The sequence below is a fragment of the Scomber scombrus genome, chromosome 14 (genome assembly GCF_963691925.1).
Source record: "Scomber scombrus chromosome 14, fScoSco1.1, whole genome shotgun sequence".
Classification (NCBI taxonomy): Eukaryota; Metazoa; Chordata; class Actinopteri; order Scombriformes; family Scombridae; genus Scomber; species Scomber scombrus.
Window position 1 is genome coordinate 28968070 of NC_084983.1, and position 24308 is coordinate 28992377.

The 24308-nt window shown below is 44.5% G+C and overlaps 4 protein-coding genes and 1 pseudogene across 5 annotated transcripts in view; 1 reads left to right on the forward strand and 4 right to left on the reverse strand.

Moving 5' to 3' along the window:
• The window catches only part of nup98 (nucleoporin 98 and 96 precursor), a 33988-nt gene extending 28987 nt beyond the window's left edge, over positions 1-5001 (reverse strand). For both annotated transcript variants that reach the window (XM_062433272.1, XM_062433271.1), the window contains exons 1-4: positions 4867-5001; positions 2829-2938; positions 1230-1325; positions 320-505 (exon numbers count right to left, since the gene is read on the reverse strand). In XM_062433272.1, coding sequence (XP_062289256.1) covers positions 320-505; positions 1230-1325; positions 2829-2910 — 364 coding nt within the window. In that variant the 5' untranslated portion in view covers positions 2911-2938; positions 4867-5001. The remainder of the gene's footprint in view (positions 1-319; positions 506-1229; positions 1326-2828; positions 2939-4866) is intronic.
• Positions 5002-5572: 571 nt separating this feature from the next.
• LOC133993586 (odorant receptor 131-2-like) lies at positions 5573-6529 on the reverse strand. The gene has a single exon (XM_062432577.1). The coding sequence runs from the start codon at positions 6527-6529 to the stop codon at positions 5573-5575; it is 957 nt and encodes a 318-aa protein (XP_062288561.1).
• Positions 6530-7424: 895 nt separating this feature from the next.
• On the forward strand, positions 7425-10676 carry LOC133993588 (importin-5-like; annotated as a pseudogene).
• Positions 10677-12458: 1782 nt separating this feature from the next.
• On the reverse strand, positions 12459-13415 carry LOC133993589 (odorant receptor 131-2-like). Its single transcript, XM_062432578.1, has one exon. It carries the CDS (start codon positions 13413-13415, stop codon positions 12459-12461), a length of 957 nt encoding a protein of 318 aa, XP_062288562.1.
• A 5552-nt stretch (positions 13416-18967) lies between these two features.
• LOC133993590 (odorant receptor 131-2-like) lies at positions 18968-19924 on the reverse strand. The gene has a single exon (XM_062432579.1). The coding sequence runs from the start codon at positions 19922-19924 to the stop codon at positions 18968-18970; it is 957 nt and encodes a 318-aa protein (XP_062288563.1).
• Between the last annotated feature and the right edge of the window lie 4384 nt (positions 19925-24308).

Sequence of the window (24308 nt, forward strand, 5' to 3'; positions counted from 1 at the left end):
GACAAACGGAAGGAAGGAAGGAAAGAGATGGAAGGAAAGAAGGAAGGGAAAGAACACAAGAAGGAGGAAGCAAGGAAGAAAGGAAGGAAAGTGGGCCGGATTGGACTCCTCGGAGGGCCGGTTCTGGCCCACGAGCCTCATGTTTAACACCCTGCTGTCGGAGGTTCAGGAGGAATTTTAACTCTCTGTATTTCAGGGTTTAGTTTTTATATTATTTCATATTTTCTAAAAGTCTTCTAACTTTGTCTCAGCTGTGTTTTATTATCTTCTAGCTGATGTTTGGTTCTGATGTGATGGAGTTCTGAGTTTAGGTTCTTACTTCCAAACGAGGCGGGTTTAGTGGCTCCGAAGGCATTGTTCTGCTGGGAGAAGAGTCCTCCGGTTGTTCCTGCTGCCGTGTTTCCAAACAGGCTCGTCGTCGTGCCGCCGGCCGCTCCGAAGCCGAAGCCGGTGCTGGCGGAGGAGGCAGCGGGCTGGCTGAAGGTACTGGAGCCGAATAAACCGCCTGGAGGAGCAGAGAGGAGAGGAGGAGCAGAGGAGAGGAGCAGAGAGAGGAGAAGGAGAGAGAGGAGGAGAGGAGGAGAGGAGAGGAGGAGAGGAGAGGAGAGGAGAGGAGAGGAGAGGAGAGGAGAGGAGAGGAGGAGCAGAGAGGAGAGGAGAGGAGAGGAGCAGAGAGAGGAGAAGGAGAGAGAGGAGGAGCAGAGAGGAGAGGAGAGGAGAGAGGAGCAGAGAGAGAAGGAGAGGAGAGGAGAGGAGGAGCAGAGGAAAGGAGAGGAGAGAGGAGAGGAGAGAGAGGAGAGGAGGAGCAGAGAGGAGGAGAGAGAAGAGAGAGGAGAGGAAGAGCAGAGAGGAGGAGAGGAGAGGAAAGGAGAGGAGAGAGAAGAGGAGGAGCAGAGAGGAGGAGAGGAGAGGAAAGGAGAGGAGAGAGAAGAGAGAGGAGAGGAGGAGCAGAGAGGAGGAGAGGAGAGGAAAGGAGAGGAGAAAGAAGAGAGAGGAGAGGAGAGGAGAGGAGGAGCGGAGAAGAGAGGAGAGAGAGAGGAGGAGCAGAGGAGCAGGAGAGAGGAGAGGAGAGGAGAAAGAAGAGAGAGGAGAGGAGAGGAGAGGAGAGGAGGAGCGGAGAAGAGAGGAGAGAGAGAGGAGGAGCAGAGGAGCAGAGGAGAGGAGAGGTTATTAATGTATTAATTTAACTCCTTTAAATCTAGCTCAGTGAAACACTAAACAGTACCGACCAGGTTTAGTCTGTGTGGCACCAAACAGGCCTCCGGTGTTCGTGGTCGCCCCAAACGCAGACGTCCCGAAGCCTCCCGTCGTCCCAAAACCCGCGTCTGCAGAGAGAGGTCACGTGAGGTCAGATGATGTCATCACTCCGCTCGCCGATCAGTAGTTTAAACTATTTTCAGACTGCTCGTTTTAAATAGTGTGATATGTTCAAGTTTCCTCCTTTTGTTTCACAGCCTCACTTCCTCTAAAATAATAAATAAATAAAGTGTGAAGCCTTTACTTAGCAGCTAACTGAGAGATAACTTTAAATTTAGAGAATCATAAAGTCACATTATGAAGCTCTAAACACAGCAGCCAAGTTTACATGGAGACTGTTTCATTCAGGACTGTTAACATGAGATGTGATCTATTCTGATCTGGTGTTTAAATGCGCCGCCCATTTAATCAGAACAGACGTTTTGTGCAGATTAATGTAAACGTCACGTGACCAAAGATGGAGATCAGTCAGCTGATCAGTAGCTGCTGTTGTTTACGGTCTATCGCGGCTTCTTTCAGTTTTTTATGGACTTTTTTGAAGAGTTGAGTATTTCTTGTTTTTCTTCCATCTAAACGTGAGATAATATTTAATCTTTTATAGTTTAATTAGAAACAAGCTCTCCATCATGGACCAGTCGCTCTGCTTGAAGCCGCCACATCTACTAGAGAGGAAACGTCACTGAGCATTTCGGCGACGTCGAGGCGGAGCAGAAAGAACGCAGAGAGAGTAGGGTTGGGCAATTAATCGAAAAATAATGGAAACCGACATTTAGAAACTCTAATGGACTTAATGTTGCTCATGTCAATTAATGGTGGTGTTCACTGTTGCCATGACAGCAAAGGTTGCATATCTTTAATGATCATTTGAACCCAAACATGATCTTTACATAGTTCTAATCAAGTAAAATAGACATTAACCACAGCGTCACACCTTAAAACAGCATTATTTTCCCTCCCTAAAGATCCTCATGTGTGAGGGCAGCAGAGTAAAATACAAAAAATACATAATCATTCATTAATCGTAATCAAGGTTAAAAGTTCAATTAATCTTGATTTTGATTTTTGCCATAATCGCCCAGCCCTAATTGAGACAACTTTCCTTTTCAACGTTTACATGATGACATTTAACCTTTCATCGGTGTGAGAAAATGAATATTCTTCCTCTCTGAAACCAAATGAAACTCCCTTCGGTTTGGGCCGGTTTATTTACATGGAGCATTTTCAGTCTGTTTGTGCTTCTAATCAGAATATTAAGCTCCACGTAAACCCGGCTAGTGTTGAAAATATCTGGAAACTGTTTTATTTATAATGATGATTTTAAACTTTATTATTATAATAGTCTGATTAAAGGAACATTATGCAGAATCTTCCTAAAAAAAGTACAGACTCATACAACAATCCTCACTTCTAACCTCTAGAAGTGTTTCCTTCTTACTTCACTGTGTTAGACGTTTCTGTGTAATCTGCCTTTAACTTCAGACTCTAAATGTTCAGACATGAAAACACGACGCCGACTCGATGCCGTTTGAATCCTCCAGAAATAAAAACATTAATAAAAAATAATAACTTACTCTGAGGCTGTCCGAAGGTGGAAGCGGTGCCGAACCCGCCCGTCCCTCCACCGAAGGGAGTCGCAAATGACTTGTTGAACATGTCGCCCTGCTAGCAGGACAGCATACGTCTGCAAGGAGAGACAAACAACAACATTCAACATTCAGTGTGTGTGTGTGTGTGTGTGTGTGTGTGTGTGTGTGGTTTAACGTTCACATTTGACACGCAGACACTAAACAGAGTTTATTTTGTAATGTTTTAAACTAGAGCTGGCCAATAAATCAATATTATATCGATATCATGATGACTAGATATCAGCTGATATAGTATTACGGTGGTGTAAGTAAGTGTTGTTCTTTTCCTGCTTTTAAAAAGGCGACATTACAGTAAAATGATGTTTTCTACTTTACTTAACGGACTCTTCTATTTTTATCCATGTTGTCATTATATCCACTTTACTGATTATTATTTATCAAAATCTCATTGTGTAAATATTTTGTGAAAGCACTGATAGTCACACCTACAATATTGATATTGTGATATTTGATTCAGCTCACATCGCCCTCCTTGAAACAGTAGGAGGGGAATCGATAAAGCATAGTGTCGTGATATTTTGCATGACAATATTGTATCAATACACTAACGCCAAGTATTGATCTTTATTATAGAAATAACAAATGAAAATTGAAGTTTTTTTTCCTTCAGGGACATAATTTGTAGGTGAAAAAAGGTAATGAATTGCAATATATTGCAATATATTTACAATTTTAATAATATCGTCTCGTGGAGCCTCTGGTGATTCCCTCCTCTATTGAACAGGTACTGCTTTTATTTTGTATGATGTCATGTTTATTTAACATCTGATACTGCCTTTCTTTAATAAACGTGCCTGATGAGGACATTTATTTATCGTGTCACTAATAAACAAACAAACAATATAAATAAATATAATGAAGTGAGGGTCGTCCGGCCACGTGCAGCTAACCGGGTGCTTTCACAGAATATTTACACAATGAGATTCTTGATGAATAATTATCAGTATTGTGAATATAATGAGCAAGGGGGTAAAAGGTAAATAACAGAACAGCTAAAACAGTCTGGTAAGTTCACAAAATTACATATTTTTACAGTAATGCAGCCTTTAAAAGCAGGAAAAGACAACTCTGATGACATATCATGATATCCTAAATCTAAGACGATATCTAGTCTCGATATAATATCAATATATTGATCAGCACTAGTCAGTTTTAATATATATTTAGTTTACGTCAGTGTCCTCAGCAGTACAGAAGGCCACGGTTACCACTTACATTTCATCATTTTTTAGACCGTGAACATCAAAAACTACATTTAAGACATTTTAACACATTTTTTGACTAAATTTCAGACATTTTAAGGCTCTGCAGGGACCCTGTGTGTATGATGATGTTTCCTCCTGCATGGATCATGACATCTGATCCTGCCTTTCTTTAACAAATAAACATACAACCAATTTAAATAAATATATAATAATGTGAGGGTCCTCCGGCCACGTGCAGCCAATCACAGGTATCGATCACTAATCCCAGCCTGCTGTCAGCTGACCCAGCCGGGATCCGAGTCCTGGTGACGTCAACGGGTCAGAACCAGGTGACGTCAGCGGGTCAGAACCAAGGTGACGTCAGCCGGGTTCAGAACCAAGGTGACGCCAGCCGGGTTCAGAACCAGTTGACGTCAGCCGGGATCAGAACCAAGGTGGTAAACAACCCAGAAGCTTCCGGTTTAGCCACAATCACGCTAACATTAGCTCATAAACACCTCACCGCACAGCTTTACCTACTAACTGCTCTCTACTAACAGACAGTGATGGTTCTAATATAACAAATCAATGTAAACTCATATTAGAGGGTGTATATGGAGTTATAATCAGCTGAGAGTTATAAGTTAGCTCGGTTTTGATGCTAACGTTAGCCACCTAGCTCTGCAGCTAACCGCTCAGGGCTGCTACGTAAACGGTTGCAAAAAAACACACACACACGCACGTAAAACCTGACGCTACTTAGTTTGTGTGATATGTACCTGTAACACTGCTGCTGTGGGAGCTCCGTAGCGGTGTTTCCCCCCTGGTAACAATACAAGCTGCGGAGTTTAACGCGTGCAGAACTCAGAGCTAGCTAAACATCGCTAGCTTCACAACGAGGAGGGAAAAACTGCCGCTGCCGCCGTCACCACGCAACTTCACACGTCATACGCAGTGACCAAGACGTTCCGGTTTTTTTTCCCCCCTCAACTTTATAGAAGACTGTCACCTTGACAACCAGTAACCGTTGGTTGATAGATAGATAGATAGATAGATAGATAGATAGATAGATAGATAGATAGATAGATAGATAGATAGATAGATAGATAGATAGATAGATAGATAGATAGATAGATAGATAGATAGATAGATAGATAGATAATGCTGCTCGATCAACAACCCACACTGTTCACATGCATGTTCTCTTAATTTATTTTATTAACTTTTTTGCATACTTATTTTTGCATTAATGCATTCATCCCAACCATATCTGATTGTTGCAACCACCTCAGCCCTGCGTTTGGTAGTCAGGGTATTGATTCTGAGAGGCTTCTATCCGTGGATTTCAACAAATATTGACAAAACTACAGATAAACATTGGTATTCTCAAAATATGTTTTAATGTATTTCTTGCTGACCTATGAAGGCCAGTCTAACTTCAGCATGAGTTAAACAAACATGTGGAAAGGGTTAATTTCATGAATCTTAGGATGAGACAGTCTTGGCTGGGACGACTGACACTTTCAGTCGACAGCACAGATAGTAGAGAAGAACAGGTCTGATGGTCTGATCTCTCAGCCCATAGATGAGAGCACTAAAACATCTGGGGAGAATGAAAATAAACACATAGAAAACATTCTGAATGCGTACAAGCATTATCCTCGTCACAATTTTTGAAACAGCTATAAGCAATGGGTTGTGCATAGTTGACAGGAGACTGAGGCCCAGCTGCACCAGATGCAGCAGCAGTGTGTTACGAGCTTTATGGGCTGAAGCTTTGTCTGTGGAGGCCGACCTGGCCGCTACTATCACACCAATATAAGCAGAAATGACTGCCACACCAGCTGATATAAACAGAAAACAAGTGTAGGCCTTGTCATAATGATCAGATATTGGAACTAAAAACATGATAAGTGTGTTACAAAAATGTTTCATCTGCAGGCTCTCCAGGTCTTCAAATGGAAAATCTAACAGCAAAACAACACGAATGAGGACGTTTAGTGAACAAAAGGCCCAAACCACAGTGATGGCCACCCCTGTGTTTCTGATGGTGATGATGGTAGCGTGCCTCAGTGGGTAGCACACAGCTACATATCTCTCCAGAGACATCACTACCAGTGTGAGAGGAGAGATTTCATTTGTAAGATTGGCGATCATAACAAGAACACCACACACAGGATATGTCAATATTATTCTACAAATAGACAGTATGTACAGTAACTGGCTCAGTGTCATCAGCACAGTGTCTGCAAAAAGGAGGTTATACAGAAGAATGTAACGACAAGTCTCACGAAACACCAGTTTACTCCTCAAAGTGAACAGCATAGTCACATTAATGCAGAATAATATACAACATGGTACTGTAGTCAGAGTGGTAAGCATCACTCTTTCCACTAATCCCCGTCCAACAGTGATGTTGGTCCGAGATTGAGCATCAGACATCTCAGAAAAGTATGTCCTTAAAACATTCAAGCACAAAAAATCTCTTTCTGTTTGTATTCTGAGAAAAATTCAAATCAAATGTCTTTAAGTCACAAATGAATGTTGAGTCACATCAAAAAGCACAAATCATCAAAATACATTTTCCCTGCACAGATATTTACCAAGCTGGAGTCAGTGCTTCTTTGTGTAGGCAGAGCTGGTCTGCAGGGTTCACCTGCCTTCACATACTATATATCAGCTTAGTCCTACAACATCATGTGACACGTGAGCATGTTGAACAGCTTCGTAATAATAATGTATTTCCTATTATTTTTTCACCACCCTGGTCTGTGTGATCATGTCTTACACAGTGTGAACTTAGTAATGTAAACTTAGTTGGTGCGTATATGCACAAGAAACATGAGTATGAGGACCTTTTTTGCATTTCACACCTTTGTATTCTAGTCCGGTTAAATTGGTCCAAAAACAAATTCTTGAGTGGTTCATCTGTTGTGGGAATGTGATCTGACCTCGATCCGATCCAGTAACCGGGCCTACTTTGAGAGTTTGAGCTAAATGGCTTGCAGAGCCAGGTTAGCTTTGCATCCTGTGATGGATGCCTAAGCTGAAGAATGAATGGAGGTCTGGCCTGGACTAGTGTAATGTAGTATGTTGTATTTGGTCAGAGGAGCTTCTTCAGGATCTTCTTCCTGTGTTTATGTTCTTGCTCCTTCTCCAGACACATCTGACCAATAAACAGTGAATGTTCTCACCTGGCTTGTAGTGATGGATTTCGGCTTGCTTGGATTTCTATGTGAAACCAAACCAAGATTAACAACTTGTCCACTGATTCAGACCAGAGCAAACAAACTATAGGTTAGAAAACGCCTTCAGTGAACAAAATGCCCAAACCACAATGATAACCACTGCTGTGTTTCTGAGGGTGATGATGGTAGTGCTGTAGCGATGGTCACTTGTGAATATATAATATAAAATCTAATGTAAATGTATACATGGGCAAGAAATGGGTGTCATTCATTTTTTTCTTAAGGAAACAGGAAACAATCAGAGGAGACCTATGACACCATCCCCGGTCAGACTAAGATCACATTCTTGCTGCAGGCCATCAGAGATGCATCTGCTGCGGAGGAGGCCAAACAGATGGCAGCAGTGCTTCTGCGACGGCTGCTGTCATCGTCCTTTGAGGAGATCTACCCGGGCCTGACCCTGGAGATGCAGACAGCCTGCTGAAGCACTTTGCTGACCTGCCACCAGGCATCCTGCAGGCAGTGAATGAGTCCTGCTACCAGGGAGACGATTCTGTGCTCAAGTCATTGGTGGAAATTGCAGACACAGCGCCTAAATACCTGAGACACAACTTGGAAGCCACTCTGTAGCTCTTTCTGAAGCTGTGTGCAGACACCAACTTGACTAAGATGCAGAGCCAGTTGGCACTGGAGGTCATCGTCACCTTATCCGAGACTGCAGCAGCCATGCTGAGGAAACACACTGCCATTGTGTCTCAGAGTGTGCCCAAGATGCTGGCTATGATGGTGGACCTTGAGGAGGATGATGAGTGGGCCATGGCTGATGAGCTGGAAGATGATGACTTTGACAGTAATGCTGTGGCTGGGGAAAGTGCTCTGGACAGAATCGCCTGCGGTCTGGGAGGAAAGATCATCTTGCCAGTGATCAAACAGCACATCATGCAGATGCTGCAGAACTCTGACTGGAAGTACCGTCATGCTGGGCTGATGGCGCTATCAGCCATCGGTGAGGGCTGCCACCAGCAGATGGAGGCCATTCTCAATGAGATCGTCAGCTTCGTCCTCCTCTTCTGCTCTGACCCTCACTCGAGGGTGCGGTATGCTGCTTGCAACGCTATTGGACAAATGGCCACAGACTTTGCCCCCACCTTCCAAAAGAAATTTCACGATAAGGTTGTTTTGGCCCTGCTTAAGACCATGGAGGACCAGAGTAATCCTCGGGTGCAGGCGCATGCTGCCGCTGCCCTCATTAACTTCACAGAGGACTGTCCCAAGTCACTGCTCATCCCTTATCTGGACAGCTTGGTGCAACACCTCCATGTCATCATGGTTGCCAAGCTGCAAGAGTTGATCCAGAAGGGTACCAAACTGGTCCTGGAGCAGGTGGTGACATCCATTGCTTCAGTGGCTGACACGGCTGAGGAGAAGTTTGTGCCATACTATGACTTTTTCTTGCCCTCACTGAAACACATTGTAGAAAACGCTGTGCAGAAGGAGCTGCGGCTGCTTTGTGAAAAGGCCATCGAGTGCATCAGCCTCATCGGCCTGGCTGTTGGCAAAGAGAAGTTCATGCCAGACACATCTGCCGTCATGCAGCTGCTCTTCAAGACCCAGACTTTAAAGACCTGGAGGATGATGATCCTCAGATCTCGTACATGATCTCAGCCTGGGCCCGAATGTGTAAGATCCTGGGGAAAGAGTTTCAGCAGTACCTGCCTGTAGTGATAGGCCCCCTGATGAAGACAGCCTCCATCAAGCCTGAGGTGGCCCTCCTTGACACTCAGGACATGGAGAACATATCAGAGGATGACGGTTGGGAGTTTGTCAACCTGGGAGACCAGCAGAGTTTCAGTATTAAGACAGCCGGCCTGGAGGAGAAGGTCACTGCCTGCCAGATGCTGGTCTGTTATGCCAAAGAGCTGAAGAGGTGAAGCTGATGGTTCCTCTACTAAAGTTTTACTTCCACGATGGTGTGCGGGTGGCAGCAGCCGAGTCCATGCCCCTGCTGCTGGAGTGTGCACGGGTTCGAGGACCAGAGTACCTCACCCATATATGGCTCTTCATGTGCGACACCCTCATCAAGGCCATCGGCACGGGAGCCCGGCTCTGACGTCCTGTCGGAAATTATGCATTCATTTGCCAAGTGTATTGAGTTGATGGGAAACGGCTGTCTGAACAATGAGCATTTTGAGAAGCTGGGCGGCATCTTGAAAGGGAAACTGGAGGAACATTTTAAGAACCAAGAGCTCAGACAGGCTAAGAGACAAAATGAAGACTATGATGAACAGGTGGAGGAATCGTTACAAGATGAGGATGAGAACGATGTGTACATCCTAACCAAAGTGTCAGACATCCTGCATTCAGTTTTCAGTAGTTACAAGGAGAAGGTGCTGCCATTGGTTTGAGCAGCTGCTGCAGCTAATCGTCCAGCTAATATGTCCCAACAGGCCATGGGCTGACAGACAGTGGGGTCTGTGCATCTTTGACGATGTGGTGGAGTACTGCAGCCCCTCTTCTTTCAAATATGCTGAGTATTTCCTGGGGCCGATGTTGCAGTCACTGTGTGATACGAGCCCCGAGGTTCGGCAGGCAGCCTCCTATGGTGTCAGTGTCATGGCTCAGTATGGAGGAGAGAGCTACCGCCCATTCTGTACAGAGGCTATCCCCTTACTGGTCACAGTCATCCAGTCACCTGACTCGCGCTCCAAGGAGAACGTCAACGCCACAGAGAACTGCATCTCCGCCGTCGGAAAGGTCATGAGGTTCCGACCAGAGTGAGTCAATGTCAACGAGATCCTTCCTCACTGGCTGAGCTGGCTACCGCTCAACGAGGACAAAGAGGAGGCCGTACACACGTCTGACTTCCTGTGTTACCTCATTGAAAGCAACACCCTATTGTCCTTGGACCAGACAACTCCAACCTCCCCAAAATGTTCCTCATCATCGCAGATGGCGTTGCAAATGAATCGGTGAAGAGTGAAGACCCGTGCAGCAAGCGGCTGGCAAATGTCATCCGTCAAGTACAGGTGTCGGCAGGATTATGGACACAGTGTGTATCAACACTGAACGAGACGCAGCAGAAAGCCATACAGGACCTACTGAATACTGCCTGAGCCTGTAACCCTGGCCAACGCCCCGCTCTTTCAAAAAAGCCCATGAAGAAAAGTTGAGCCCCTGGATCTCCATACACTCCCTCTTCTTCTCCTACTCTGATCTATAGTGTGTATGGACGCTGGCTTCACCCCCTCCTCTTCTCCTCTCCATCACTAATTCCACCCTATTATAATACAACCTCCGACTCTACATTCAGCCGACTGGAGGGAGCAGGTTGGATATTTACGACAATGGAGGACATTGGCCATCCACCTCAAAGACTTTCACCCTGTATCGAAGGAAGTCGTCCCTGTCTTTTCGCAGTCACATGTCTTCTATCTGGACGTTTTTGTTTCCAACCATTCCCTGATGTGTTCCCAGAGGGACTCCATTCTCCACGTCGCCCAACACAAAATCATTGGACAGTTAGGCTCAGAGGGGCCATAATGGGGGGAAATGGGGGCAGGACATTATAGTGGACTGAGCAGTTGAATGGAATGGTCACTGCCTGTCTCCTGTGAATCTTATTTTTCTTTTCTATTTTGTATTTTTATTTTATTGCTTTTCTTGTTCTGTGTTCCCAGTGTTACCTGGGGGGAGACGGCCTCTGTCTGCCACAGCTCAGAGGGTTATGTTTCCAAAAGTAACGTTTATCATGTTTATTAAGTGGCTAACTCCAGAAAAAAATATAAATAGTTAGTAAATTTACATCATCGTTGTCCGGGAGAGTTGACATTGATTTTTTTTAGCAGCTTTCCTCCATAGCTTTCCAAGATAGCTGTTCACAGGACACGAAAATGAGTCTGAAGATGTTTTTTTTTAGGTAGCAGCCCGGGGAAGGGGCTCTCAGACAAGGAGAGCAATAACCTGTAGTTAGTCACAATCAGAAAGCGTGACAAGTTGGAGGAACATGAAATGTAGAGTATATGTAAAACGCGTGCTACCATACTCTTACATGGTTTTGACCCTTTGCAGCCATGCAGGTATGTGATGGAAGTCCAGAAAAATACCAATAATAAAATTCTAGACTATGGTGCTGTCATATATAGACATGCTGCATTTACCACCTTTAAGTCTTTGGACGCCATACACCACTCTGTACATAGATTTATTACTAGAGATACCTATAATACCCATCATTGCTCTATAAGAAAAGGTAGACTGATCAATATGAAGGCACTTATAAAAACCTGCTCTCATGACTGGATTACACTACATGTTCCTCTTGGAAAGACTGCTTTTAGACTTTGTGGTCCAGACTCATGAAACAACGTTCAATGCACTTTAAATATTGATTCCCTGATAACATTGGGGCACTCTGATCTTTATATTTCTACTGTTTGATCCATTTCATACACATTGTTTCCACAAATCCACAATCAATTGTAACCCTAACGCTCACCCTGCCTCCATAAGTTCTAATTTTTATCACACACACATTTCCCTACACAGTCCAACTTTGACTGCTCTCTTTTTTTCCTCCATCATTTTCTCATCATTTTCCTTTTTTCTCTGATGCTTTTTATTTTATTATTTTCACTTTAAATATCATTTTAGTAATTCAATTTGAAAATAAATGTTTACCCACCATATACTGAAAGTGTTTTGGATTTGCTTGTGTTTTTATTTTGTTTATTCTTATCAGGAGCCTCCTCTTCCAAATACTGCATTCCCTCTGTGTTTTTCTTTTTATTATGGTAATTAACACAGTTATTTAGGAGGACCATTTCATATATCACATACTGTTGAGGATAAGAATGGGGAAGCTGTTGATGGTGCTAATGCTGCTCACTCAACAACCCACACTGTTCACATTTATTTAATTAACTTTTTTGCATTCTTATTTTTGCATTAATGCATTCATCCCAACCATATCTGAGTGTTGGAACCACCTCAGCCCTGCGTTTGGTAGTCAGAGTATTGATTCTGAGAGGCTTCTATCAGTGGATTTCAACAAATATTGACAAAACTACAGATAAACATTGGTATTCTCAAAATATATTTTAATGTATTTCTTGCTGACCTATGAAGGCCAGTCTAACTTCAGCATGAGTTAAACAAACATGTGGAAAGGGTTAATTTCATGAATCTTAGGATGAGACAGTCTTGGCTGGGACGACTGAGACTTTCAGTCGACAGCACAGATAGTAAAGAAGAACAGGTCTGATGGTCTGATCTCTCAGCCCATAGATGAGAGCACTAAAACATCTGGGGAGAATGAAAATAAACACATAGAAAACATTCTGAATGCGTACAAGCATTATCCTCGTTATAATTTTTGAAACAGCTATAAGCAATGGGTTGTGCATAGTTGACAGGAGACTGAGGCCCAGCTGCACCAGATGCAGCAGCAGTGTGTTACGAGCTTTATGGGCTGAAGCTTTGTCTGTTGAGGCCGACCTGGCCGCTACTATCACACCAATATAAGCAGAAATGACTGCCACACCAGCTGATATAAACAGAAAACAAGTGTAGGCCTTGTCATAATGATCAGATATTGGAACTAGAAACATGATAAGTGTGTTACAAAAATGTTTCATCTGCAGGCTCTCCAGGTCTTCAAATGGAAAATCTAACAGCAAAACAACACGAATGAGGACGTTTAGTGTACAAAAGGCCCAAACCACAGTGATGGCCACCCCTGTGTTTCTGATGGTAATGATGGTAGCGTGCCTCAGTGGGTAGCACACAGCTACATATCTCTCCAGAGACATCACTACCAGTGTGAGAGGAGAGATTTCATTTGTAAGATTGGCGAGCATAACCAGAACACCACACACAGGATATGTCAATATTATTCTACAAATAGACAGTATGTACAATAACTGGCTCACTGTCATCTGCACAGTGTCTGCAAAAAGGAGGTTATACAGAAGAATGTAACGAGAAGTCTCACGAAACACCAGTTTGCTCCTCAAAGTGAACAGCATAGTCACATTAATGCAGAATAATATACAACATGGTACTGTAGTCAGAGTGGTAAGCATCACTCTTTCCACTAATCCCAGTCCAACAGTGATGTTGGTCCGAGATTGAGCATCAGACATATCAGAGAAGTATGTAATACATAATAATTATGAACCTGTTGATGTCATTAAAACATTCAAGCACAAAAAATCTCTTTCTGTTTGTATTCTGAGAAAAATTCAAATCAAATGTCTTTAGGTCACAAATGAATGTTGAGTCACATCAAAAAGCACAAATCATCAAAATACATTTTCCCTGCACAGATATTTACCAAGCTGGAGTCAGTGCTTCTTTCTGTGTAGGCAGAGCTGGTCTGCAGGGTTCACCTGCCTTCACATACTATATATCAGCTTAGTCCTACAACATCATGTGACACTGTGACACGTGAGCATGTTGAACAACTTCGTAATAATAATGTATTTCCTATTATTTTGTCACCACCCTGGTCTGTGTGATCATGTCTTACACAGTGTGAACTTAGTAATGTAAACTTAGTTGGTGCGTATATGCACAAAAAACATGAGGACCTTTTGGGCATTTTCACACCTTTGTATTGTAGTCTGGTTAAATTGGTCCCAAACAAATTCTGGAGTGGTTCATCTGTTGTGGGAATGTGATCTGACCTCGATCCGATCCAGTAACCGGGCCTACTTTGAGAGTTTGAGCTAAATGGCTTGCACAGCCAGGTTAGCTTTGCATCCTGTGATGGATGCCTAAGCTGAAGAATCAATGGAGGTCTGGCCTGGACTAGTGTAATGTAGTATGTTGTATTTGGTCAGAGGAGCTTCTTCAGGATCTTCTTCCTGTGTTTATGTTCTTGCTCCTTCTCCAGACACATCTGACCAATAAACAGTGAACGTTCTCACCTGGCTTGTAGTGACGGATTTCGGCTTGCTTGGATTTCTCTCTATGTGAAACCAAACCAAGTTTAACAACTTGTCCACTGATTCAGACCAGAGCAAACAAACTATAGGTTAGAAAACGCCTTGAGTGAACAAAAGGCCCAAACCACAATGATAACCACTGCTGTGTTTCTGAGGGTGATGATGTTACTGCAAAACGTATTTTTAAGCAACATTCAACAGACAGCATGTATATCCAAAAGCATTTATTTTAAACAATGAACATGCAAAACAACAATCTCAAAACTTAGCTAAATATACTAAAAGAGTAAAAACAAACGAGAAATCTAAGTATGCGTATGTGCAGATGTGTGTGTGTGTGTGTGTGTGTGTGTGTGTGTGTGTGTGTGTGTGTGTGTGTGTGTTAGGAAACAATAGCAATATAACCAACAAAGAAGATTACACAGACAAAAGACCAGATCATGTGGTGTCTTGAAACCACATGTGCTGCAGATAGTGAGGTGTGTGAATTTGGGTTTAAAAGAGGTTGGCTCCAAGTCTGAATGATGCCAGCTTTATTAGGTAGTTGGTGTTCAGTTGTGCAGATCAGAGGGTCCAGGTTACTGAAGAGGTTGCTTGTTGTGAGAGTTCTTTTGTTGCTGAATCCTAGGCAGGCTCCCGCATCACTGTTTGTTCAGGACTGTTCAGTGTATGTTTGGTGCAAGCAGGCCACATGTGAGAACAGAAAGCTGAGCAGCAGAAGCTGAAGAAAGAGAGCAATCCTTGCCACTCTCAGCAGCAGGAATGGAGAAAGACAAAGAGTAGTAGAGGGGCTCTGGTTTTGGTGGGACCATCAGTAGTCCAGGATGGAGCATCACCAACAATTCTACCAATGACAGCACCCAGAGAAAAAGCAGCAGATGCCTCAATAGCTGTGAATGCATTTCACTATCAGGCCCCCCCATCACAAGTCATGATTAGTGAGCCTTGTAGGAAGCAGATGTATGGTAAACTGTTTCATGGACAATCATCCAGTTAAAGCATTTTGGGTTACAGGGGCCTAGTCTGGTCATAGTAAATGATACCTGGTGACAGAAACACCTACCTCACACAGTTATCCGGTCCATCTCAGAGCTTTTGGAGGATGAGATGCTGATAGTTCCTACTGCTAATGATACACCCATCGCCTATACTGGCTGGATGAAGGTCAGGTTTTAGCTGGACATCAACCCTCAAATGACAAGTGACCTACAAGTACCAGTACTCATGTCTAGTGACCAAGCATTAGCCAGTGACCCCATTATAGGCTACAATGTCATAGAGATCATCATCAACAGAAATGAGGGAAAGACGAAAGGTGGAAGAAAACAGCTAGCTCACAGAGTGAGTGACGCATTTGCCATAATCGTGAAAACAGCTCAGAGTGTGGTGAAGTTGATGTAGCACAGAGGGCGCAGACCCAGGAACTGGTGTCATCCGCAGGTGAGAAAAGGGTGCACTTGCCAACCAATCAAGTCACCACTTTCTGAGGGCGGGGTCTTTATTGAAATACTGGTGTGGATCCAGGCGGGGAGTTCCGGTCCTCTGAAATGATGCTAACGTGGAAGTAACTTAAAACTGCATTCTATCAAAAGGCCACCAGGGGGCGACCGTTGTGGTGTCAAAAGGACTTCCGTCTCTATACAAGTCAATGGAGAATTCACCAACTTCTCACTTGATTTCTAACCTCTGTAAACGTTTTCAAAATGTGTTTATGGTCTCAATCGCTAGTTTAAAGTCTTCTTCAATGCAGTATGATGTTCATTTGGGACATTTTGGCCTCCCTGATTTTATATTTGACGATAAAGCAGGGTATGCATTAGGGCGTGGCTACGTCGTGATTGACAGGTTGATTGCTTCACAGGTTCAGGAGGGCGCCACATGCCCCTCCTGATGCCCATATAAGTAGAATCAGTGTTTTTATTTTTCCCAGCATGCACCGGAAATGTTCAAGATGGCGCTGCCCAGATCCGAAACTATTGGCTTCCGAGCAGCAGTCAACAAACCAATGGGTGACGTCACGGATGTTACGTCCATTTCTTATATACAGTCTATGTGTGGATCCCAGAAGCAAAGTACTTTATGAACCAATTCCAGTGATGAACATACAGAACCCCTCTCTACCTGGGCAATCATAAAGTTGTTGGACATCTAGAACCAGTCACAACAGCGTATTCAGTAGCAATTCAGACCAAAGAGAACAAATCCACACCTGATATGACAGACAGCATGGAGGTTGAGTCCAACTATGTAACTAGAGCCCCACACTCTGGTAGCAAGCAAGAGGACATGGGAACCAATGACATGACATGGAAACCAATAACCAATGACATGGGAACCCCCTGTGGACCTTAACACCTTCCAGAGGGTCAACAGGGAGTGGTAAAGATAATGTTGAGGGACGAGTGTCAGGCCTTTGCATTTGACAGTGGCGATATAGCTGTATCCCCTCTCTCAAGGTGCATATCACCCTTCAGGATACCAGTCCAGTGCAACAGACCTACATGTCCACCTCAGAGCGTCTCCACGATGAAGTAAAAGACTACCTGCAAGATTTGTAGAACAGGTTGGATCACCCCATCAGGGTCACCATATTAATCACCGGTGGTATGCGTTTGTAAGAAAGACTACAGCCTGCACCTTTGTTGTGACAACAGATAACTCAAGAATCCAGTACAGGCTGTGAGGGATCTAAAGGAGAGAGCACCCATCACTGTTGGTGACCTACGCCAGATGCTTGGGTTCCTCTCCTATTACCAACCCTTCATTCCCAACTTCTCTTGCGTTGCCCATCCACTGCATAAACTGCATAACTGTCCCAAACCCTGAAGAACACACCCCAGACCCACCAACAGAAAGACAAAAGAAACCAGTGAAGAAGAAGAAAGGTCACTTACCATCACGCACAGTGCTAAATGAGCTGATTGATGCACTTACCAAGCCTCTTGTCCTTTGATGTCCTGATTTTACCTGATTTTATACAGCCATTCGTGCTACATTGTGATGCATCTCAGGTTGGTTTGGGTGCTGTGCTGTACCAAAGAAAGATCCAGGTCGAAGCAGATGGTGTCCTGTGCAGCAGGACCTCCTGCTGAAAACAGTGAGATAGATAGATAGATAGATAGATAGATAGATAGATAGATAGATAGATAGATAGATAGATAGATAGATAGATAGATAGATAGATAGATAGATACTTTATTGTCCCCGAAGGGAAATTTGTCTTGGAGTGTTGAGACAAGCTGTCGCCATAGTTAAAAAAAAGAAAAAAAGAGTGAAGTTGCACATTTGCGCAACAAATACATAGACAAGTACATAGATAGATAGACAACAAAGTTGCACATTTGCACAACAATAAATAAATACAATGCTACCTATTGCTCCAATAAATACATGGACAACAAAGTTGGTGATGCCCAAAGTCCATCACCCACAAGTTGCATCACTATATGGGCAAAGAGATGGGGACCAACTAATGGTAGGGCTGAAGGATCTCTCAGGCACCCGGTCAACACCTTATCACTCACAGGGGAATGGGCAGGTAGAGATATTTAACCATACCCTCTTGTCAATGTTGTGCACCCTGGAAGAAGAGAAAGAGAAAAAAGAGTCTCTGGCAAAAGTTGTCCATGCATACAACTGTACAAAGAATGACGCAACAGGCTATGCATCCTATTACCTCATCTTCGGATGATCCCACACCTGCCAATTGATCTGTTGTTTGATCTCAAAATTGATGGGGCCCATGAAACCTTAAAGGACTATGTGAGTCACTGGAAAAAGAGAATGCAAGATGCATACCAGATTGTGGCCAGGGCAGCTGACAAGGTGGCATCATGTGGAAAAGCCTGCTACAACAGAGTGACTGTAAGGTAACAGAGGCTAAAACCTGTTGAGGCCTTGGAAGATGGAGGTCGATTGAAATGGTTGCTCATTGACTGTCTATAGAAATGTCAGGAGACATTTTATTTTGTGAGGGAGAGTGAGGCACTGGGTGTTTGGAAAGACAGGGAAATACTAACACCCCCCTACATTTTTAAGTCAGCAAAATATAAGGTCTCAAAAACATTATATAATTACTTTGCCATTTGTTATTTGTGGTTGGGTGTTTTACTAACGTGTGGTTATTTTATTCCTGTTAAACACAATATTTCCAGCAGAGGGTGCTCTATGCATTACACTACACTTGGCACTACAATTAGTAAGTGAGTGAGTAAAAAAAGCACACAGGACAGAGAGCACTTCTGACAAAACTATATCTTCATATTTCCTACAAGAAATAAAGACAGTATTGTTTGCTTTTTTCATTGTCATTCTAGATGTTGTTATTATTGCTGCTGTGTTGAGTCATGCTTTTTTGTTAGTGTTAATGTTTGTCCATATAAACAAACAAAATAAAATAAAAAAGTGTATCTGTATTTACATAGAATATAATATAATGTAGCCACAGCACATACATTTGGGTTTTTGAGGATTTACATATTTACAAACATGTATTGGATGTTACAGAAAGAGACAATAAATCTAACTGAGTTTGTATTGTAAAAAAACAAACAACAAAACAAGTACAAGTATACCTTTGTTTGGTTGTCAGAATATTGATTCTTCTATCAGTGGATTTCAACAAATATTGACAAAACTACACATGAACATTGGTAATCTCTAAATATGTTTTTAATTTGTTTCTTGCTGACCTATGCAGCATATTACAGCATTAACTGAAAAATGTAGAAAGGTTCATTTCAGGAATCTTAGGATGAGACAGTCTTGGCTGGGACGACTGAGACTTTCAGTCGACAGCACAGATAGTAAAGAAGAACAGGTCTGATGGTCTGATCTCTCAGCCCATAGATGAGAGCACTCAAACATCTGGGGAGAATGATAATAAACACATAGAAAATATTCTGAATGCGTATAAGCATTATCCTCGTCACAATTTTTGAGATGGCTACAAGTAATGGGTTGTGTATAGTTGAGGAGAGACTGAGGCCCAGCTGCACCAGATGCAGCAGCAGTGTGTTACGAGCTTTATGGGCTGAAACTTTGTCTGTTGAGGCCGACCTGGCCGCTACTATCACACCAATATAAGAAGAAATGACTGCCACACCAGCTGATATAAACAGAAAACAAGTGTAGGCCTTGTCATAATGATCAGATATTGGAACTAGAAACATGAAAAATGTGCTACAAAAACGTGTCATCTGCAGGCTCTCCAGGTCTTCAAATGGAAAATCTAACAGCAAAACAACACGAATGAGGACGTTTAGTGAACAAAAGGCCCAAACCACAGTGATGGCCACCCCTGTGTTTCTGATGGTGATGATGGTAGCGTGCCTCAGTGGGTAGCACACAGCTACATATCTCTCCAGAGACATCACTACCAGTGTGAGAGGAGAGATTTCATTTGTAAGACTGGCGATCATAACCAGAACACCACACACAGGATATGTCAACATTATTCTACAAATAGACAGTATGTACAGTAACTGGCTCAGTGTCATCTGCACAGTGTCTGCAAAAAGGAGGTTATACAGAAGAATGTAACGAGAAGTCTCACGAAACACCAGTTTACTCCTCAAAGTGAACAGCATAGTCACATTAATGCAGAATAATATACAACATGGTACTGTAGTCAGAGTGGTAAGCATCACTCTTTCCACTAATCCAAGTCCAACAGTGATGTTGGTCCGAGATTGAGCATCAGACATATCAGAGAAGTATGTAATACATAATAATTATGAACCTGTTGATGTCATTAAAACATTCAAGCACAAAAAATCTCTTTCTGTTTGTATTCTGAGAAAAATTCAAATCAAAGTCACAAATGAATGTTGAGTCACATCAAAAAGCACAAATTATCAAAATACATTTTCCCTGCACAGATATTTACCAAGCTGGAGTCAGTGCTTCTTTGTGTAGGCAGAGTTGGTCTGCAGGGTTCACCTGCCTTCACATACTATATATCAGCTTAGTCCTACAACATCATGTGACACTGTGACACGTGAGCATGTTGAACAGCTTCGTAATAATAATGTATTTCCTATTATTTTTTTCAAACATGAGTATGAGGACCTTTTGAGCATTTTCACACCTTTGCATTCTAGTCTGGTTAAATTGGTCCCAAACAAATTCTGGAGTGGTTCATCTGTTGTGGGAATGTGATCTGACCTCGATCCGATCCAGTAACCAGGCCTACTTTGAGAGTTTGAGCTAAATGGCTTGCACAGCCAGGTTAGCTTTGCATCCTGTGATGGATGCCTAAACTGAAGAATGAATGGAGGTCTGGCCTGGACTAGTGTAATGTAGTATGTTGTATTTGGTCAGAGGAGCTTCTTCAGGATCTTCTTCCTGTGTTTATGTTCTTGCTCCTTCTCCGGACACATCTGACCAATAAACAGTGAACGTTCTCACCTGGCTTGTAGTGATGGATTTCGGCTTGCTTGGATTTCTCTCTATGTGAAACCAAACCAAGTTTAACAACTTGTCCACTGATTCAGACCAGGGCAAACAAACTATAGGTTAGAAAACTAACCCTAACCCTTGAGTGAACAAAAGGCCCAAACCACAATGATAACCACTGCTGCTGTGTTTCTGATGGAGGTAATTGTAGCTCTGTAGCAACAGTCACTTGTGAATGTATAATGTGAATCTATACATGACCAAGAAGTGGGCATTCATTCATTTTTTCATAACTTTCTGCAAAGAAAGACTTGCTAACTGCTGTCACACTTGTACCTTTAGCAAGATAAGGCGGAGTCAGGTGACCTCTCAACTTACTGGGCAGAGTGTTTTCTTAAGAATGTAGTCACACTGTACAGACTGCATGTATACCTGACTAAGGTCTGATCATAACGTAAGCCAGAACACCTCCAGATGTGGTTTGGCTGATCTTATCACATTATAATCACAATGTGTTCTGTGTGAATTTACACCTTTTTCCTTATCCAGATAGAATATTTACACACTGATGGTGGCCTAAAGCAGGTGAAAGCAAAGAAAACAAAGAAGAGGAGAAGGGGAAGGGGAAAAGAGCTAAAAAAAACGAAAATTGAGAAAGGATAGAACTAGCAAACGAACAAAAATAAAATGAAGTCCCCCGCTGGGTCACTCTGCTCTGACCCAGCTTAACATGAATCATTATGTGAAAATGAATCATCTCAAATCGTCCGTCCGTCCGTCCGTCTTCTGCCGCTTATCCGGGGTCGGGTCGCGAGGGCAGCAGCCTAAGCAGGGAAGCCCAGACTTCCCTCTCCCCAGCCACTTCGTCCAGCTCTTCCCCGGGGATCCCGAGGCGTTCCCAGGCCAGCCGAGAGACATAGTCTCTCCAGCGTGTCCTGGGTCTTCCCCGGGGTCACCTACCGGTGGGACGTGCCCTGAACACCTCACCAGGGAGACGTCCGGGAGGCATCCTAACTAGATGCCCGAGCCACCTCATCTGGCTCCTCTCAATGCGGAGGAGCAGCGCGTCTACTCCGAGCTCCTCCCGGATGACCGAACTTTTCACCCTATCTCTAAGGGAGAGCCCAGCCACCCTATGGAGGAATCTCATTTCGGCCGCTTGTACCCGCTATCTTGTTCTTTCGGTCACTACCCAAAGCTCATGACCATAGGTGAGGGTAGGAACAAAGATCAACTGGTAAATCGAGAGCTTTGCCTTTCGGCTCAGCTCCCTCTTCACCATGACGGATCTGTGCAGAGTCCGCATTACTGCAGACGCCGCACCGATCTGCCTGTCGATATACTGCTCCATCCTTCCCTCACTTGTGAACAAGACCCCGAGGTACTTGAACTCCTCCACTTGGAGAAGGATCTCATCCCTGACCTGGAGAGTGCACTCCACCCTTTTCCGGTTGAGGACCATGGACTCTGATTTGGAGGTTCTGATTCTCATCACAGCCGCTTCACACTCGGTGGCGAACCGATCCAGTGAGAGTTGGAGGTCACGGTCTGATGAAGCCAACAGGACCACATCATCCGCAAAAAGCAGTGACTCAATTCTGAGGTCACCAAACCGGACCCCCTCAACGCCCTGGCTGCGCCTAGAAATCCTAGAAATCAGGAACAAAGGGCAGCCCTGGCGGAGTCCAACCCTCACTGGAAACAAGTCCGACTTACTACACGGTCCAATGCCTTCTCCAAGTCCACAAAACACATTTGGACTGGTTGGGCAAACTCCCATGCACCCACTAGGACCCTGCAGAGCTTGTCCACAGTTCCATGTCCCGGACGAAAACCACATTGCTCCTCCTGAATCCGAGATTCGACTATCCAACGGACCCTCCTCTCCAGTATCCCCGAATAGACCTTACCAGGGAGGCTGATGAGTGTGATCCCCCTATAGTTGGAGCACACCCTACGGTCCACCTTCTTAAAAAGAGGGACCACCACCCCAGTTTGCCAACCCAGAGGCACTGCCCCAGATGTCCACGCAATGTTGCAGATTCATGTCTACCATGACAGCCCCACAACATCCAGGACCTTGAGGAACTCGGGGCGGATCTCATCCACCAAAGCCCTGCCACCAAGGACCTTTTTGACCACCTCGGCGACCTCAGCCCCAGAGATAGGAGACCCCACACCCGGATCCCCAGGCCTTGCTCCCTTACCGGAAGGCATGTCGTTGGGATTGAGGAGGTCTTCGAAGTATTCCTTCCACCGATCCACAACGTCCCGAGTCGAGGTCAGCAGCGCACCGTACACAGTGTTAACAGTGCACTGCTTCCCCCGCCTGAGACGCCGGATGGTGGTCCAGAACCTCTTCGAAGCCGTCCGGAAGTCGTTTTCCATGGCCTCACCAAACTCCTCCCATGTCCAGGTTTTTGCCTCATCGACCGCCGCAGCTGCACTCCACTTGGCCTGTTGGTACCTGACTGCTGCCTCCGGAGTCCCACAGGCCAATAAGGTCCTATAGGACTCCTTCTTCAGCTTGACGGCATCCCTCACCACTGGTGTCCACCAGCGGGTTAGGGTATTGCCGCCACGACAGGCAACGACCACCTGACGGCCACAGCACCGGTCGGCCGCCTTGACAATGGAGGCACGGAACATGGCCCACTCGGACTCAATGTCCCCCGCCTCCCCCGGTACATGGTCAAAGCTCTCCCGGATGTGGGAGTGGAAACTCTCTCTGACAGGAGACTTTGCCAGATGTTCCCAGCAGACCCTCACAATGCGTTTGGGTCTGCCAGGTCTGACCGGCATCCTCCCCCACCATGGGAGCCAACTCACCACCAGGTGGTGATCAGTTGACAGCTCCACCCCTCTCTTCGCCCGAGTGTCCAAGACATGCGGCCGCAAGTCCGCCGACACGACTACAAAGTCAATCATCGAACTGCGGCCTAGGGTGTCCTGGTGCCAAGTGCATATGTGGACACCCTTATGCTTGAACATGGTGTTTGTTATGGAAAATCTGTGATGAGCACATAAGTCCAATAACAACGCACAGCTCGGGTTCAGATCGGGGGGGCGTTCCTCCCAATCACAACCTTCCAGGTCTCACTGTCTCTGCCGATGTGAGCGATGAAGTCTCCCAGCAGAACAAGGGAACTCTCCACAGGGAGCACTCTCTAGCACCCCCTCTAAGGAATCGAAAAAGGGTGGATACTCTGTTTGGACCATAGGCACAAACAACAGTCAGGATCCGTCCTCCCACCCAAAGGTGAAGGGAGGCTACCCTCTCATCTACCGGGGTGAACTCCAACATACAGGCACCAAGCCGGGGGGCAATAAGTATTGCCACCCCTGCCCGGCGCCTCTCACCAGTGGCAACTCCAGAGTGGAAAAGAGTCCAACCCCTCTCGAGAAGACTGGTTCCGGAGCCCTTGCTATGCGTCGAGGTGAGGCCGACTATATCTAGATGGAACTTCTCAACCTCGCGCACCAGCTCAGGCTCCTTCCCCACCAGAGAGGTGACATTCCACGTCCCTAGAGCTAGCTTCTGCATCCGAGGATCGGACCGCAAAGGTCCCCCGCTGGGTCACTCTGCTCTGACCCAGCTTAACAGGAATCATTATGTGAAAATGAATCATCTCAAATCGTGGCTGTTGAAGGTTGAGTGAGGGATTTACGAGGGTTCAGTGTTGGGAACATTTT

Bases quoted from the DNA above. Each gene is read 5' to 3' on its own strand.
- LOC133993586 (XM_062432577.1), bottom strand. From the start codon at position 6,529: ATGTCTGATGCTCAATCTCGGACCAACATCACTGTTGGACGGGGATTA.
- LOC133993589 (XM_062432578.1), bottom strand. From the start codon at position 13,415: ATGTCTGATGCTCAATCTCGGACCAACATCACTGTTGGACTGGGATTA.
- LOC133993590 (XM_062432579.1), bottom strand. From the start codon at position 19,924: ATGTCTGATGCTCAATCTCGGACCAACATCACTGTTGGACTTGGATTA.